The sequence below is a fragment of the Notothenia coriiceps genome, unplaced genomic scaffold (genome assembly GCF_000735185.1).
Source record: "Notothenia coriiceps isolate Sejong01 unplaced genomic scaffold, NC01 NC01_scaffold00024667, whole genome shotgun sequence".
Lineage (NCBI taxonomy): Eukaryota > Metazoa > Chordata > Actinopteri > Perciformes > Nototheniidae > Notothenia > Notothenia coriiceps.
In genome coordinates this window covers 9,023,188-9,042,651 of record NW_011357368.1, presented here as the reverse complement: position 1 = coordinate 9,042,651, position 19,464 = coordinate 9,023,188, and the positions used below count along the sequence as shown (strand labels likewise).

Sequence of the window (19,464 nt, the reverse complement as noted above, 5' to 3'; positions counted from 1 at the left end):
CAAAGTGCAGCTCCGAAAAAAGTGAATACAATAATATTCAATCACTATTATACAGATTATTACTACCAAACTCACTACACACATCAATAGTCTCCTGGTGGTCATACTACAGCAGACAGTTTTGAAGAATATGCTTTTGAATAATTTTGGGGAATATTTATAATGTAAAATCTTCAATAAATATGGCATCATCTTAAATAACTTTACTATTATACAGTATATTTCTACCAAACTCACTATTTGCATTGTTGTTGTTAGCATCTGGTTAGCTAGCTACGCTAACGGATAAAAGCTGTTTCTCAAACAATGAGAGGGAGAGCTCTGTCCTGTCAGACTGAGAGAGATAACAACAGCTCAGTGAGGTAAGGGACTCTGTTTAGATAGTTAACTTTAGTCTAGTTATCTCAGTGGGTCTTAAACGTTTTGGTCACCATTTATGAGAATAAATGAAAAACAGTTATGAAATACTATGACAGTAAAACAAGAATACAGTTTAAAAGGGGAGTGATTTGTAAAATATCCATAAAGAAAATCTTCCCAGGGGAGCAGGCCCCCGGACCCCCCGGAGGTGAGGACCCCCCCCCAACTTATACAATAGCACTTTACCTCTGCTTACAGCTATATGCCATTTTATATGCTGTGAGCTGATTATCTAGCNTATATTGGCTTTTTTTTATCAACATGTGATTGTAGTTCGTTGTCAACCTTATGAACAAAACGTTATTCAGACACAAATGACGTCTCCTAAGTACCATGGTAAGGTTGACAACGAACTACAATCACATGTTGATAAAAAAAAGCCAATATACACCGTCCTCCGAGCTGGACACATTACATTGGTCTCTTTCCGCAGCCGGAGAAGAAACGAGTGCTCAGGGACCGTCTGCAAAGTGCAGCTCCGAAAAAAGTGAATACAATAATATTCANAGACTGCTGATCTGACTGCTGTCCAGAGGACCGTCATTGACACCCTCCATCAGGAGGGTAAGACACAAAAAGAAATTTCTCAAAGAGCAAGCTGTTCACTGTGAACAGCTTGCTCTTTGAGAAATTTCTTTTTGTGTCTTACCCTCCTGATGGAGGGTGTCAATGACGGTCCTCTGGACAGCAGTCAGATCAGCAGTCTTCCCCATACTTGTGATTTAGTTTACTGAACCAAGCTGAGTGTTTTTCAAGGCTCAGGAAACCCTTGCAGGTGTTTCGAGTTAATTAGACGATTCAAGTGATTCGTTGAACACCCTACTAGTATACTTTTTCATGATATTCTAATATTTAGAGATAGGATATTTGAGTTTTCTTAAGCTGTATGCCATAATCAGCAATATTAAAATAATAAAAGGCTTGCAATATTTCAGTTGATTTGTAATGAATCCAGAATGTATGACATTTTTGTTTTTTTAATTGCATTACAGAAAATAAAGAACTTTATCACAATATTCTAATTTTCTGAGACAGTCCTGTAGGTTCCACTTCTTCATTGTATGAGCTGTGTGTGTGTGTGTTTCACTTCCCTTATTGGACAATTGTTTGCCCAATGCTCTTTTTCCCTACAAATGAAGCACTCAACTTTCTCCACTGGGAGTCCCTGTAAACCACGTTCTCTGCCTCCTCTGCCACGCTCCTGGCCTTTTCTGTTGTAGTTACAGAAATGTACATCCCCCTGCAATCATGTCTATTACCTCTTTAATGAATGATTTATTTTACTTTTCGATTTGTACTCGTTCATTTATTCTTAAGATTATGTTCTTTGTCTTGAATCCATGTTTCTATTTGTTGGCTGTATTGACCTTTCTAATTTTCTATCGCACTGTAAAAATGCCTGTCCTTTCCTTTCTCACAGTCCAATGAGAAGTCTCCTAAATCCCTCCTGAGATAAAACAGAGCTAGAAGTCTTTAGGTGGAGTTATGAGCTTTCTGACAGTAGTACAGTATTGTTCATAAATCGCTGCTGATTAAAATGAAGGGGAAAAATGAAGCACTCAGTGGGTTTGGTAAACTGACTGTAAAGGCATTCATGCTGGTCATGCTACATCCTTCCTGGAATAGCCAATAAGTACGACGGCTTTATGTCAAACTCATGCATGCTCATCACCTTATATTTCCATATTGAAAATGACGATCACATATGAGTACAATTCCTGTGGCATTTTCTTTGCATGTGTTCAGCATTGATAGCTATAAAGGTGTCTGTCTGAATAGTATCTAAAGATGTCATACAGTCCCACTTTTGCAGCCATCAATGACCCTTAAATATCTTGCTTTTGTCGAAAAAAACAAAAATATTTCAGGTTTATAGTAGGATGCATTTTTTATAAAAAAAGGAAGGTTATAGCACTTCCTCTCTGACCCCCCTTCTCTCCCCACCCCTGGTTTGGGTGAATAAATAGCGGGTGAATTTCCCTCTCAGGCACTTCACTCCGTTTCCTCTGCTTGCAGTCTGACTGGTGCAAACTCTGTGAGTATTCTTGATTTACATTTTGATAGATGGGTTCATACATTTATGTGCAAGAATAGTTTGATGCATGAATAAATTAGTGCAGTTTAGTAAAGATGTTCTGCTGATATTACGGTTTTCGTGTTGATACAAACTATAAAAAAAAATCAGCGAATCAAAAATCACTGGTGGTGGTAAAAAATAAAATGGCAAACCATCTGACAAAATATGTTTTCAAAGCATTTTCAGGGTTCTACATGTTTATAACAGGGACTTTTTTGTTTGAATCAGAATCATGAGCAAGAACTTCTTGTCCAGAAATGATGAGCTCCGCAAGGGAGACCATCTGGTGTCCAACAACGGAGAGTTTAAGGCTGTCTTCCAGGTGAGTGACTCAGAATATTTGTGCACTTGAGACTCTTATCAGGATGCATCATACAAATGCAATGATCTGAACAAATGTTAAGGCAAAAATATGAGAACATCAGTTTTGAAAGCGCACAGTTAACAATCAGACGTCTCCGTTTCTGCTGCAGGACGATGGTAACTTTGTGGTCTATGGCTATAAGCCTGTCTGGGCTTCAGGCACTGATGGGCCAGAAGCTTTCCGCCTGATCATGCAGGATGACTGCAACCTGGTCATATACAACAATGGTGACAAAGGCTTGTGGCAGGCAAACTCTTCCAGACCTAACACTGGCAGGTGCCGCCTTCAGCTGACCGATGATGGCAAACTGGTGGTGAGCAGGGCTGCTGAAGTAGTCTGGACCTCTTCTTAATGAGGCATGAAGTGATCCATGATGTATGTCAAAGTCATGTCAATTTGTCACCAGTAAAACATACCTGTTATGTAATCTGGGATTAAATAAAACAAAATTCACAATGCATTATGAGTTTTTCATTCTTTTTGTAGAGGCCTATGTTCTGGCTTCATTGTGTGTTGAATCTCCGCTTATTTAGACTCCAGGTATAGGAAAAAGAGTAGCATTTGTATACCTAAGCTAGGGGTGCATTTACTAATGACAATAGCATTGATGTGTGTGAAAGAGGGAGATGTACATGTATGTTAAATACTTCTGGATACTGAGTGATTGAACAACTTACCTATGTAGATGGTAGAAGGAGCCTTATCTGTGATAATCAGTGGCAGGGTGTTACTGTTTGAGTTGAATTGGAAAGTATGATTCTCAAGAGAACAGAATGCTGTATAAGTGATAATATTCTAAGAGCCTTACATGACAGAAGAGAATCGATCAATGACCATTGTCATATCATGGCTTTATTATCTTTTGACAGAGACACTTGCCTATAATCTCATGACAGAACATGTATAAACAAACTGTCTCTTATTTTCTTGAATATATGTTTTGGTTTCTTGGAAGCAATTACCATTCTAATGTGCAATTGCACCTTTTTAAAAAAAAAAAGTCTGTAATGCAATTCGTTTTTGAAATGGCTATAGAAATATAAAATAAGGTTTATTTGTATTATTGATACAGCCTTATTGATATCACTATCCATTCTATGCCTTATGTCATGGAGAGTGTGATTGTCTGTTTTTGAACACATTTTCAAAAGAAAGTCACCTGGTAAACCACACCTCCTCACTAAGGTAAAGGTGTCTGTCCTTTCCTTTCTCACAGTTCTTGAGAAGTATTATAAATCCCTCCTGAGAGGACAATGCTAGAATTATTTAGGCTGAGTTCTGACCTTTCTGACAGAAGTACTGTTTTCCGCTTTAAGTCCTACTGACAATGAAGCACTTCAGTAGAAAATTCAGTGTTTTTGGTAAACTGACTGAAAGGTATTTTTTCTGTTACGCTACAAACTTCATGCCCATAATAATGATGAGCTTCATGTCAAGGTCATGCATTGTCTCTCCCTTCAGTAGTGTTTTATTTGTCATATCAATTTGGGATTAACAAAGTATATTTCATCTTAAATTAATCGGTATTTGTTGCCTGTTGAGAATTACTCAACTGATAAACACAGATTGGTAAAATTCCTGGGGCACTTTCTTGTTCATGTATTCATCATTGATAGCTAGTTATTTGCTTTTCACTTTTTTCTAGCAAGATTGCAAACAAGTCAATTCAAAAGGCACTTGCAGTCATGAAAAGGTTTAGATATTTGAAAAGTCTTTGTATATTGTAAGTAAGATGTAAATTATTCCAGTTTAATGGAAGTATTAAATAACGGTTTTATTCAGATACAGATCGGCAGTAGTTGATTTTCGTTATCTATTCCGGCCTCCCTCTTTTTACAGTGTTTGAGTGTCTAGCCTTGTACGTGCTATGACTGGGGGTTTAGTTGTGAGTTTTCGAAGGTTCACACTTTGAAAACTCAATATTCTCATTGTATGCTTGTATTCCCAAATGTTTGTATTATGTCATTTGGATAACTTTCCTTCCAAATGAACATAGTGGCCAATTTATTATTAGACTGGTATTAACGATTAAGGTTAGCCTACACAAATGGTGGTTTGCGCTGCTTATCACTTTTTTTTTATAAACCCAAGGCACATTTTTTAAATAATGTCACATAGCTAGTAACATGCTCAACCACACCTCCTCACTATGGAATGTCAAGCTCACCTTATATTTGCAAGTTGAAAATGACTCTACTACTTTTACAGAATAGTAAAGTTGCTGGGGCACTTTCTTGTTCATGAACTTTCATTGAAGGTGTCAATCACAAATGTCAGACGTCTTTTCACAGCCATCAATAACCCTTCACAAATCTTGTTTTTGCTCATAAAACCCCAAACGTTCAGGTATCATGAGATACATAGATGTATAAATATTGGGTGAATTTCACTCTCTGGCACTCCTTTTCCTCTGCTTGCAGTCTGACTGAAGAGAAAACAACAAAACTCTGTGAGTATTTTATACTTTTATCATGATAGATGGTTCATAATATTACCGTGCAAGAATAGTTTGATGTATAATGGAGTTCTTTATTGGTTAAATTGTTAAAAATAACTACTCTTCAGTGAATACACATCACTGGTGGTAATACAAATATAATAGGCAAACCAACTCACAAAACTTGTGTTCAAGCATTTTCAGTGTTTTAAATGGATCAAACACTGACTTTCTTTTTGTTGCAGAATCATGAGCAGAAACTTCTTGTCCAAAAATGATGAGCTCCGCTAGGGAGACCGTCTGGTGTCCGGCAGCGGAGAGTTTAAGGCTATCTTCCAGGGGAGTGACTCAGAATATTTGTGCATGTGAGACTCTTATCAGGGTGCATGCTACAAATGCTATGGTCTTTAGAGCAAACCGTTAACAATCGACTGTGTTTCTGCTGCAGGATGATGGAAACTTTGTGGTCCATGGTCCTGTGTGGGCTTCAGACACTGCAGGGTCATCCCCTTTCCGCCTGATCATGCAGGATGACTGCAACCTCCAAATCTGACTGCAATTTGTGCCACGTTCTGCTGACCGATGAGGGCAAACTGGTGGTGAAGAAGGAACAAGATGAAGTCTGGAACTCTGCTAAATCCAATGGCATGAAGTGATCCATTGTGTGTGAAAGTCATGTTTTGATGTAATGTGATTTAACATGTCTTATGTAATCTGGGATCAAATAAAAAAACTTTCATAAAGCATTTTCTCTTCTATTTGTATTGACCTACGTTCAAGAGGGCCACATTATATATGTTATACTGTATATACTCAGTGATCAACACTTTAAACACTTTTCTAAACTGATTATAGAAGCTTTGCCTATTTGAGATGATGAGTAGACTCAGTCTGAAGAGGTGAAAATGCGTCATTCTTCCATGACTTCTGTCATAAGATATATCATCCCCCTATAATTTTATGTGCATTATATTTATTTATTTAAACATTTCTTCAAACTCTACAAATGCATTGTCTGTTTTATTTCTGAATGTTATATTTAGATGCTACACAACATCACAAATGCACAGTTTAGATCAATATAAATTGATCCCATTTTTGTGGAACTAAAAGCACTCAATGGGTTAGCAAAATGTTGGTCAAAATACAAGACTTGATTTGTATCATCTCTGAATCTGTATTATGTATTAATTGTCTCTCTTGTCTTGTTATCTTCTAAAAATTGTAAAATCACTCGGTGTCTGTTTTTTCTTCTAAATTATAAGGGTGAATGCACCTCGATAGACTGCTCCACAAACTCTTTACCTTCCACTTTCAAAAGGCTGTTGTTACCTTTATGACGATTATAGAATGGATAAAGTCTCTTTAAGTGTTGCTTTTAGCATGTTTGTGTCCTGCCAGTATAGAAGACACCTATAGTTCGCCCTAAGGGAAAGCTTTGACATGAGCTTGTGAGGCAGGCGGTATACAACATATGTAGATTACAATGAATACAAACATATTTTTATGTTCCTCCATGTTGAGATTAATACATTATTCTGTTGTATGGAGCAGTGAATGCAAGTGGTTTGCCCCTTATACTGTATATACAGTCTTTTATATATTCAGTCTATGGGTTCGCATGAATTTGAAAGTCCCTGGGCTCTCTGAAACTGTAACCTATTGAGCAACCTGAGAATATATGACTCTGCATATTTGTTTAAGAATTGAGGTATATGAAAAACTATTAATGATTGTTTTTTTTATGAGTGGTGGCATGAGGGACTTGAGTCTTTTGAAATTACAGGAATGATTGCAACTTCAACACGAATCCACAAGGTGTCCCTGTTATCCTGCAGCTGTCTCCTTCATCCCTCACGGCTTCACAAAAAGTCCTTGTAGAATCTGTAATCATCAAAATGTGTTTAAAATGTCCAAATGAAATGCCAACCTCATTCTAATTATAATATCTGTATCAAGCAGAATACATCATCTACAGTAAATAATGTTAGTTTGGGGCTCACATTGGGTTCTTCCCCTCCATTTCTGGGAGACTGTCTCTCTGTTTTGTGTCCTAGATATATATCGTCTAGACAGCGCCTTTGTCTTTCCTCTGGTCCTTGTGCCAAGAGTAAATCTCATTAATAGTGAGAAGAATTGGCACTCAGGCCCTTTGTGAGCACTGTGCGCTAAAAATAGAGGAAGAAAGTGATTATTATATAAAACTGTGATTACATCCAAACTGTTTTTTCACGGTCAAGTCAGGGGATGTGAGGCAGAAAAAGTGCCAAACTGCATTTTTGACCTTTGGGGCCCCCATGAGGTCACCCCTTTGTCAACAGCACAGCACAGTTAACATGGTCCTCGTTGATGTTGTTTTAACATGCTATAGGTCAGGGGTATTCAAAAATGTTTTATTTTATGTCCACAGTACATTTAGTCAGACTTGTAAAAAAATTACAGCAAACTCCATAAAAAAATACATTTAATAAAAAATAGAAAATGACAGTAGTTTAATGTCCCTGGAAAGAGTGAATCAAAACAATTAAATAGCCTAAAAGTGACGATTATTACCACATCCCTTAAGAGAACGTAATGGCTGAATGTAGGCACATTTTTACTGGACTTAAAAAAAGCCTGCTATATTTGCATTTTGCAAGGTTGACCCAAATATATAGTACACATTAACACAATAAAAAAACTTGCTCCTCATTGAGACCTAATGTTAGAATGTCTTGTTTTCATCCCATAGCTGATTTTATTTTAAATCAGATGATCAGATGATGTTTTACACAGTATGGGCACAGGATACCCACCCTAGTTCCACAGTGTTCTTTCATATCAAACAGGGTCCTACATAATGACTTGTGTAATTTGTTTTTTCCCCAGTACTATTTTTAAAGCACAACCACTAGATGGCAAACAAGGTTAACACTGGAACACTTGTTATTCATTAATCAAAAACCTCTGCTTAATACAGATTAACATATTGTTTCTGGATGGGGCTCAAAATGATACCAAATAAGCTGCAGGTTTCTGGCTTTGAGGGTTTCATATCAGGATTCTTCTTCGTCTTTAGGACTTCTCCTTGTTTCTCCTTTCTTTAGGTGGTCAATGTCTTATTTATCTGAATGTGGCCCTGATGGGTAAAGTACAACAACCTCAGTGTGTAGGACAAATCTAACTCTGTCTTTAACTTCTCAGAAATATCTCTATAAACAATTAATGTTCTCTTCTAGTTAATGTTTCAATATTAATTGTCTAAAAATGTTGCATATTTTGTAAACTTTTTAAAATGATAGTTTTCCTCATGGCAGATCTCCTCAACCATCTCCTGCTTTGTGTGCCTTTTGTATGTCGCCCGCCTAACATATGAAGCACAGTTGACATCACAGCTTCAATACACGCTCAGAAACGACCTCCAAGACTGAATTAATACTACTGTGGTTTTCCATGTTGTAAATGGATGCATTGAATCTGCGGCTTGCGGGGTCCCTGGGAGTCGATGGCAATGTTTTTATGAAGCTGTATATTTCTATAAATCAATTATTTCTATGTAATCTTTATGTAAGCTACATTGTTCATTAGCTTGAATACATGTTGGGCAATTCATTTATAATTGTTTTTTTTTATTTGTGCAGTTTAGTCTGCTCAGCATTAATGTCTGTTTTAATTCAAGTCATGCCTCTTAGACTACATCCACTCCTTATTGAGGCACAAAGGGCCTTTCTTTCTTCTATTAACACATAAAACAGCCAGGCCCTTCTGCCCTGGTTTAGGTTCTGGTTTTTAGTAATTATTTGAGTGCTCTGTGAGTCTAAAAGCAGGTTTTGTTGGTTTGGGTGTGTACTGTAATACATACTTAAATATTCACAAAACAGGATAGAAGAAAAATGAATGCCAAACAATTAAATCGAACTAATATGGGACCTGGATATGCGTCAAATCATGTATTGTGAAATAAAAATATAACACACTATAAATATATTTTTTTGAATACCCTATTTTGGGTTGCTGAGTTAGTGCTCGTCCTTATACATTAATTGTTTGCTTCATTTTCCAGACAGGCTTAACGTAAAATCCTGAGCGCACATACTGAACACTTTACGGTAATGCGCTCCATCTCTCTGCGCACCGCTCCTGGCAGGAGCTCGTGCCGCAGCTTCAGATACGACAACACAGACAGCGTCGCGTGCGGAAAATAGTCGCAAATTAAAAGCTCCTCTATAAAACAGACGATAAACGAGGCAGGGAATGATCGCAGTTGTCTCGGGAGGGATTATTTTGCTCCACCGACCGAGCTTCCACTCCCGCAGTGCTTCAGTGTGAACAGATAGATAAGCGGAAAACCATTTCGCAACCTCTTTTGCATGGGGCGCCTGAAGTCTGGGATACATGTTCCCACCCTCCGTTCAGTCCAGCGACCGTGTTATGTGTAGCCTACACTGCTAGTTGTTATCTGTAGGCGGTGTAGGTTGTTCCTCACAGACTGAGGAGCGCTTGTTTTAGGTAATATCAGTTTTCTCTGCAAGATGTTTTGAGCGCCAAGGGGGCTGAGTGAGAGTGGCTGCTGTCATCAGGGAGGGGGTTGTCTTCACTGCGCAGACAGAGCGAGGACCGTCTCAACTCGTCTGGTCGACAAAACCTCAGGGAAGGAAGGAGGTAGAAAAGGGTCGGTCGGAGATTTGTTATCTGGAAATAAACGGCGTTAAAATGACGATGTCCGTCCCGGAAAGGAAATCAGGTTCGGAGGGGAAGGAAGAGGAGAGCGAGGATGAGAGCGAGATCTTGGAGGAGAGCCCGTGCGGCCGCTGGCAGAAACGGAAAGAGCAGGTTGGTCTGTCAGCCTACGTGTGTGTGTTCCCTTTAAAAACATCTACTTTTTGATCAGGAAATATTCCAGTCAATCAGCCTCTCTGAGTGCTGGACATCCCCTGTTATGCAGTTATTCTAAGCCAGGCCGAGGTTTTATTGCCCCATGGTGTTTGCACCCATAAATCTCCTTTTATTTGTTTAGCCCACATACAGTCTATTTCAATGTGACAGGCCACCCGCCAGTGCTGTTTATTCACATTTCTTCGTCTGGAAGATTAGAATCTCAATATAGGATTTATGATATGCTGCAGGGTTGGGAAGCACACTAACATACTCTGGGTGTGTAAAGCAAGTCTGACTGCTTCGCTTTATTACCTTAAATTGCATGTTGTATCATAAAAAGGTAGGTATGCAGGTGTGAGAGGAAGCAAGAGTTGTTCCATAATTCAGAATCCAGTCACTATAAAGGGCAAATGAGGTGCATTATGGGAACCAACTACAGTCAACTGCAGAAATTAACTTCCTCTATGTGAGTATTTATATTACACTGGATATCATGGGTGTTGCATTGTTAGGTGGATACAAGTGGCAACTTAAACACGTATATTTTATTTACTGGTTTGAATTAACTGACATTTTATTGACAGAATCATGATTTAATACATATTAGTTATTGATGGAACATGTTAAGTTGCCCTAAGATTATCCTAGTTTGGACAGAAATAGTCAAATGTCTTTCCTCAAACAAAACAAAGAGATCAATGTATAATGTGTGTGTTTATTAAATACAAGCCAGAGTGAAACACTGAATTTCCCCCGCCTCTTCTTAAATCCACACAATTTACATGCTGGAATCCAAAAATATTAAGTATTCCAACTTGATTTTTGGATTATCAGATACATTTTCTATCAATCTACTAGTGTCACAATTGTTTTCACCTTGATCTTATTTGATTTATTAGATGAATTAAGAACCCTTACAAAACACAACACCCCATATCCTAATAGACAGACAATACTAAAAAGCAAACTCCAGAAACATCTTTCCTTTTCTTGTTACAGCTCTCTTCTAAAAGCATTCCCAGCAGGTGCAAATAACATAGGAAGGGGGTCATTTAAAGGTGGAACAGTTAAATAATGCTGCGTGATTGTGGCACAAAATAATAACGGGCCAATTTGTTCCGCTTTTAATATGAGTGGAGAGTCCCTAACTGTCTTTATCTACAGCTTTATTTACGACTCTGCCACCTTTCCATGTGAAGGTCAGCACTAGTCCAGACAATACATTAGCTGCATTAAAAACAAATAACCCAGTGACCTTACCCCAGGCGTTGTCACTCATAAATAATCCCATGTTTGTTTAATGCTCACATTAAAGACAATGAGACGCTGCACAGTTTCTCTGACAAACCCAGCTGCTAAACCCTAACTTAGGAATATATACATTAAAAAAAAGTTGATCTATTTCTTAGAAAGAAGAAACAGACACCTAAATGTTTTTTAGTGAAGCAGTGGGCGTCGGCTTCACTAACAGCTCCAGATAAGGCTGAACATTTAAGTTGAAGGTTATCTATCGAATACACATGGCGTCCTATGAACAGCAGGACCACCTGACCTCACTCTCTTTCTGTGCTGCCGTGCACTCCAACACACCCTGCCTGGTGTTTTTCCAGCCATCGATCACCCATACGGGCTGCTTTTACTGCCACATGTCCATTTACCCCCCACTGAGAGTATCAGTCATTCAGGGCTGGTTGCTATAGTGAAAATCCATATCAGACTATAGCAATCACTTTCTAATTATTTAATATAAACATAAATTGATGTTCAATGTGATCAACTATGTTCTACTGTTCTACATTAACAACTCATTATGCAAAAACATTTTTAATTTGGTGAATGTTACTTATAGAGTCGGTCTTTAGAATTTGTGAAAAACAGCCAAAAATGTCCGAAACCCAGAGGGGGTCATCTTTAAATTGCTTACTTTGTTCAACCAACAATCTAAATATCAAATAGTATTCAGTTTACAATGACACAAAGCAGATACTCACATTTGAAACGCTGGAACCAAAAATGCTTTGTAGAAGTTGCACTTAATATATAATCTTGAATAATAATTTCTGTTTTCAACATTTTTGTACCATTATCTTCTGTTGATTAACACTTTCAATCATTCATAAATCAATTATTTTCAGTATTTTATGAGCTTATGATCACTGCGTCTTTGTAAGGTTACCTTTATAGCTCACCTAGTGATTCGATTTTGTCTTGAATAAGCTTTTCTTTTTAAACAAACCAGAGAGTAATAAGCAAAACCATTTAATCAGTCGCCAGGTTTTACACAAGAACAAAAATAAACTCATGTCACGTCATCTCTGCAGGGACAAGCCGATAGTTGTTACCAACACAATCACAAAGAAGCTCCAAGAGGAATAAATCAACCGTAATCTCTGAGGTTGATATATGTGTATATCACATTTATATAAAGTGTATCCAATCCATAAACGTTGCCTTGTTTTGATGCAATAGTGTCGGACAGCTCTCCATCCAGCAGGCCTGGGTGTGGCTGAGCGGCATGCATGAAATACACATGAATACTCAGTAACTAAGTCAGTGGGCGTAAGTTCAGATGACACGCTGCCATATCTGTTATCCAGCTCTGGCATCACAATAAACACAGCCTGCCGCCACATGGTATTGTTGTCTTGCGTGGCTGTTTTTCTTAGATGGAATGGTTTAAAGTCAGTTTTACCTTCTTGACCCAACATGCAGCATTGATTTTTCTAAGGGGCTGAGTGTTGCTGGTGATATGGGAAAGCAAAGTTCTGTGTGCTGAATCAAACTGAGGCTGGTTGTTAAACGCATAGTTTTTCCCCCGGTACCAAATCAATTCAATGTTTGGATAATTGTTGCATAAGGTGTTGACAATGCAACCCTGCTCCTATTTTTGTGCACATGGCTGTCGGCACGTATCCTCAGAGTGAGACATCCCTGAATGTGGACATTCAAGCTAACCCCACACAATATTCCTGTTGAGATATGAGGCTGGCAAAAACTGCACTTGCACAAAATATGCAAATATTGGATGCTCTTAACCTGAGGTTTCAAACCATGAGACGATAAATGGCCGAAAATGTACTGCATGAGGTACAAGGGAAAGGAGCATGCAGTGGATCTAAAAATAATGGTAATTGTATTGATTGCTGATTTTGTGTGCTTATTGACATGTCTGTGACACCCAAGTCATCTGACACTTATGATACTTTAAACCCTTAGTGCCTGATTTAGGCAATTCACTCAAAAAATGTATCTCCTGCTCAGAGTTGTATCCACGTCAAATCAAATGCACACACATTTAGAATTAGTTTTATGAACACTGTATTTCAGTACTAAACTCGTACTCTAACTCCAGGTCTTGCCTGGGATTGGCACCTTCTCTACCTTTTATTGCCCTATCAAAGTAATGTGAGAGTTGTCTTATGTCCTTGGATACACGGCAACAGCAACATGGTGCCAATATATCAAAATGTAAACAAATATTGGCTGAAAAAACAGGGCTCAAGTAGTCCACAGCTAACTAACAGACTCCATGGTAACCTTGGAGTAAACCTTGGAATACTTCCTGCCCTCTGGTCTAAAGAGTGAATATCTGTCATCGTATCACAGTTTGAGTTACATCCACCGGAGACACAGTGGACCTTGACCTGTTACACTTGGATCTTTTTATGAAAGTCCAGCCTTGAGAGAGGATTATCGCTGACCCCTTGTGATCTTGGCTCCATGTTGTAGTGTGGTAGATCCCCAGAAGTGACTTCCCACCATCCCTGCACTGTGAAGCATCAACAGCCCACTACCCATTCCAGTATTGCTCCATCTTCTATTTCCAATCTGCTTTGCAACTCTGCTTTGTGTCATGGCGTTAATTCTCAAGCGCAGTCGAATATGTGCTGTTGAGTGTGGTGTTCAGATGCTGCTTTCTGCTTCTAAGTGTTAACCAAAGTCCCATGCATGTGTGAGTGACTCGCATGCATTTGCTAGGATTGACAAACTTGAGGTAATAACACACAGCACGTACATCCAGGTTTGAGCAACATAAAAAAACTGATATTGCAATAGGTCTTTCTTCCACGAAATATATTTTGAAAGAAGGTTTAAATATGGAAATGATGATGGCTGATCCATAATTTGACCCTTTTGCGTTCATGTAAGAAATAAAATTAAAGGCAGCCACAGCAGTGTAGCGTTACATCACAATTAAGTAAGACATGTTATGTTGCTAGTGAGTTATGGGGACTACAATGCTGCAGCTGATTACTTTATTCCGTATCAATAAATCTATAGATTGTTTCTCAATAATAGTTTAGACTATATGTAATGTTTCCAAAGCCCTGAAAGATGTCTTCATATTGGTATTCAAATGAGGTACACCAGCTGAAATCACACATTTTTTCAGTGATGTAATGCCTTGACAATCAGAGGCTGGCGACTCACGTTGGGATATATTCATTACAGTCAACTGGACGTCCAAAAATCATCACCTCATAGTAAAATATGATGTATATGTTGTGCGCAGTAAACTTCTCGCTGTTTTTGGATGCTTTCCATGTCTTGGGTTGTAAAGACAAGCCATTAAACAAATCCAGAGCATTGCACCTCTTAAGACCGTGTCAAGTTGTGGCTTGCAGTAAGCGCTGCCTGTCCTTAGGGATCCTCGTAATGACTCATACTCCCTAATAATCCTGCAGTGTCGGCATGTTTGCTGCTTTGACAGCTGCTCTTAGAGGAATGACATCCACTCAGATTTCCCTGGAGGGGAAACGGAGCAGGGACAACCAGCTTTGATCCACCTGTTAAAACGGTCATCCACGCCTGTTGCGCAAGGCTTTACTAGGAAACACATTAACACCCATTCATTCCTAGAATACAAAATAATGATTCATGCAGATGTCCATTGAATTGCGGTTGTAAACATGTATTATGATTCTAGGGATAGCCATGTCACTCTTTCTATTGACTACTTTGGTCTAGATTGAAATATATCCGGAACTATTTCATAGACATTTAACCTTTTACCAAATTGTGTGGACGTCAAAGAATGAATCCAACAAGCTTTGGTGATCCCTTGACTTTTGATCTAGTGCTTCTATCTAGAAAGATAGGTGTGTTCCTCTGGGGAGTATACTTGTGTCTGTGTGACAAAAGATTATTCCATATTAACTTGTCCATCTGGTGTGACAATAGTATAAAGCTGCAGCAACGCCTTCTCTGCCTGCATGAAGACTTTGATGGAGCTGTATTATTTACCGTCTCATGTGTGACGTCTATCACCCAGTCGGTCAGATTTCATTAGAGAAAGCATGCTATTCTCATCTGTGCATTTTGCGGCTGTCATGGTAGGATTTTACTACAAAGCTTTCAGTCAGCTGGAAAATTGAAAGATATTGGTGTCACGCTAACTGTTATCTATTACGCTGCTCTTATGCTTGGGGAATACTTTCTGATGTTTACATGCTGCTATTTCACAGGCTCCCAGGCATTGTGGAGGCCTGTTTATACAAAAACAGCAGCAAGCAGCACCTGCATGAGGGTTTAAACTTTAAAGTGTACTCATTGGTCAGAATCTAGACAAGAATGCTATTACTATTCTCCAGCTTGAAGAAAATGTCCACATTTAAGATGCACATACACTGTTATCACCAGCTTGTAATATTGAGTGCATTCCAGGAGTTCATTTGCGAGTAAGTGTGGTAGCTGCAGCTGCATCCTAACTTTATTGCAGGGGATGAAAGGAAAAGACAAAATGTTGTATTTGCAAGATATTTAATCTTCTGTGTCCACTTTACTGAGCTGGGTAAACTACTTTCCCTGCAGATTATTCATTTAAGGCACTAAACTGTGTGTGTCATATACTTAACACATTCCTTTAAAGGTGACCTATCATGCAAAATGCACTTTTGTACGTCTTTTATACATGAATATGTGTCCCCGGTGTTCCAGGGAACTCACCAAGTGTCAGAAAACACAACCCTCTCTCTTTTCCTCCATACCCAAATCTCTTAAAAAGGGGCTGCAACGGATCTGATACAGACTGATCCAGATTTGAACACTTCTATGACGTCACAGAAGTGGCGCTACGGCTATTGGGCCAACTCCACCAATCAGGAGGAGACAGCCACGGGCATTGCCGTTCGAAAGCGCTGGAGACGCTGTAGTACATATGCCAGGCCTGTAGATGGTGCTGTTCTCACAGAATCAGCCCATGCAAAGACAGTGTTAAATTGAGCAAAATGAGGAATGGCTAAAATGCATGATCTGTTTGGTATTTTGAAAAAATAAAAAGTATAAATATGCCTTATATAGGTATGCTCCTACACTATATTATTCAAATATAGCATGATAGGTCCACTTTAATGTAATCATTTGTGCCCTTGAAATACTTCTTTTGTTCGCTTGTTTCCACATCTAAGTAATAATGAACACTCCAATAATACAAAACAGCCAAGTAGGATAAACCACTTACATAAATCAGTTTTAGGTATTAGTAGGAACCATGAGGATTGGAATTTCTTTAATACTTAAAAAAGATCAGTTAAATCCGGAGAGAGTTACTTGTTTTTTATTTGTCTGAGTGATAAAATAAAAGTAATAAAAAAAAGATGCTGACAGTTACCTCATCCAGTATCTCATCAGGTGTTATGTTTGTACAGTTAAGAAGAACTATTGATTTCCTAAAATACAAGTGACAAAGCCAACCGTTTTGTGTATGTGCTAACAGTGTTTCTCTGGTCCTGCATTGACAGAAACATAACAAACCTTCCATAGGCTAAATAAAGGTTTGCTTTGTGTCAGGTCCGCTACAACGCTGTGGTGCGAGCTGCATCACTGTAAACAACAGAACAGATGGTGTTCAACCTAAGGCTCTGTCATGAACAGGCTCTACTTCAAGCATTAACATCTAGGGCTGCAGCTATCAGTTCGGGAGGTTGATAAATATAGCCTGACTTTTAGTATAGTTACTTATGGGGGCACACACTAACTCATATTACTATCTGTAGCTGAAGATACAGTGATTATACGATCAATACAGTGTGAGAAAAAGTTTTTAGAGAGTACTTGTCCATGGACAAGTGAGTTTGGCAATTTACTTGTTCTAATACATTTTTCACTTGTCCAGAATGGACACAAATTGGGGCCACTGGAATCTTCTTCTTCGCCATCGTATTTTACATTTTCCCACGGTTTTTACGACACCGGTAACATAAGTGAGCGGTAAGATTTTACTGCATCACACATAGGGTTGGGTATCGTTTGGATTTTAACGATTCCGGTTCTGCTTTTCGATTCCAGTTATTTTCGGTTCTCGATTCCGGTTCTTTGAGAGGGTAAAAATAAGTCCCATGACAAGCTGGGAGAAAAATATATTTATGAAAACATTAAGTCAAATCTGTATTCCTATTTACAAATCAATTCATACTGTTTAATTTCTTACGGTTATTGAATACAATTATATAAAAATAATCTCTGCATTGTTTAGTTAGTTCTAAGTGGTGCAGTTTGAGAATGTACAATTGGCCCAGTCTCCTCTGATGTTACACTGCAACCTGCCTGTGAGACAGAGTCCAACCAGGGGCGGACTGGGGGGTTAAAAGTGGCCCGGGGATTCATTGACAGACAGCCCCACTTAATGCGTGGCATGTATCGGCTGGCCGGCGACGAAAGTATGTAACTTAACAAAAAACCCTATGCATTTTATGTTATTTTGGACAATTATTCATATAGTAATCACATTACCTGAGCCCTTGAGTTGCCTAGAGCAAAAATAGTAACAGCATATATTTAGTGATTTTAATGTTAACAGATCATTGATGCAATAATATTTTTGACCCAATTTGCCTGACTTGACACATGGAATAAAACATGGGCGTAGGAAGCATCCTCAATGTGGGTGAGACAATTTAACAGGGGGTGTGGGCAGGTGGTGGACCTCACCTCCTCTAGGGGGGTCCGGGGGCAAGCTCCCCCGGGAAGATTATTTTTTAAATGCTGAAGTTAAATGCTATGGCAGTCAGTAGGTGCTTGGACTGTAAGTCGTAGCGTCGCCGGTTCAAGTCCCCGACCAGACCTACATTTGGAGTGTGGACTTCTACTTGGAGAGGTCCCAGTTCACCTCCTGCCCTGCCGTGGTGCCCTCGAAAAAGGCACCGGACATCCCCCTTCCCCCCTCACTCCCATTGCTCCCCGGGCACTGTACAATAGCTGCCCACTGCTCCTAGTACTAGACTCCTGGTACTACGATGTCTTAAATGCAGAGAACACATGCATGTCACTGTGTGTGCTGTGTGCTGTGTGCTCTGCATGTGTGACCATTAAACAGGGTTTCATCCCTCCCAATTCTTCTTCAACACCCATATAAAACAGAACTATAAACAGATTTACTTTTTCTTTCAACATTTATTTGAACAGCAAGTGGAGGCAAAAGTGACTGCACCCAAAACAATAAACCTGCTAGCTAACTAGCCTAAACTCAGTAACAGAATGTGGGCAACACGTTCTTCTCCACAGCCGCGCGACCTCTGAATCAGACGTCACTTCCTCCTACAGCCGTACAGCCACTCCCCCTGAACCCTGTTTCCCTGCCAACCCCCCCCCTCCCCTGTGCAAGCCCCTCCCTCTTAACCCAGGGCTCGCTACAATACTGTAGCTTATGAACTATACAAAAAACGCCTTTACGCTTTGGAGCTTGTTTATCCATCTGTAATCCAACTGCCAGCTAGGTCTCTCAGTCACTCACTCCTGATCGTTCACGCGCAGTGACAGCTGTTGCTACGGGCTGATGTGTGAAAATTGAACTGATACGATAGAATAAATGTAGCCCATCACCGAGAAAGCGCCGTGCGTTTGTCAGTGGTCCACCACCCCCTGGCTGGGTGGGGCCGGAACACTTACATATGCGGGCCGGTAGGATTTAGTTTTTTTTTTTTTTTGGTCTCCTTCCCAGCCCACATACAGCACCAGCCCACCGGGGAAACTCCCAGTATTCCAATGGCCAGTCCGCCCTGGAGTCCAACCACACATGTCCAAACACATAGGCCTCAATAATATAATAATGAATAGTATTATAGCCTATAGGCCTAGCGCTTTTCTACAACTCAAAGACGCTTGCACGCTTCTACAATTGTCCTACAATACACATGCTGCAGCCTGCCCAGCTGCTCACTGTTTGTAAAAGTAAATAAATAGTATTTTCATTTCAAAAATGTACTTTCTGATACCGCTGCCTTCATAAACAGCATACTGAACATCCCTGATGCTCCTCCGGAGTCTGGGGGTCCGGGATGGTGTGAGGACAGCGCGAGGACACAGGAGGCT

The 19,464-nt window shown here is 39.4% G+C and overlaps 2 protein-coding genes across 2 annotated transcripts in view; both read left to right on the top strand.

The window, feature by feature from the left end:
* The first annotated feature begins 2,402 nt into the window (after positions 1-2,402).
* On the top strand, positions 2,403-3,319 carry LOC104955355 (mannose-specific lectin-like). Its single transcript, XM_010782684.1, has 3 exons — positions 2,403-2,455; positions 2,726-2,819; positions 2,971-3,319. The coding sequence occupies exons 2-3, from the start codon at positions 2,730-2,732 to the stop codon at positions 3,211-3,213; spliced, it is 333 nt and encodes a 110-aa protein (XP_010780986.1). The 5' UTR covers positions 2,403-2,455; positions 2,726-2,729; the 3' UTR covers positions 3,214-3,319.
* A 6,101-nt stretch (positions 3,320-9,420) lies between these two features.
* Positions 9,421-19,464, top strand: part of LOC104955354 (nuclear receptor-binding protein 2) — a 56,745-nt gene continuing 46,701 nt past the window's right edge. The window contains exon 1 of the mRNA XM_010782683.1: positions 9,421-10,110. Within this exon, the coding sequence (XP_010780985.1) occupies positions 9,991-10,110 (120 nt within the window). The 5' untranslated portion in view covers positions 9,421-9,990. The remainder of the gene's footprint in view (positions 10,111-19,464) is intronic.

Excerpts from the sequence above, each read along its gene's own strand:
- LOC104955355 (XM_010782684.1), top strand. The coding sequence starts at position 2,730 with ATGAGCAAGAACTTCTTGTCCAGAAATGATGAGCTCCGCAAGGGAGAC. Across the intron at positions 2,820-2,970 it reads AGTTTAAGGCTGTCTTCCAG|GACGATGGTAACTTTGTGGT; the intron begins GTGAGTGACTCA and ends TTTCTGCTGCAG.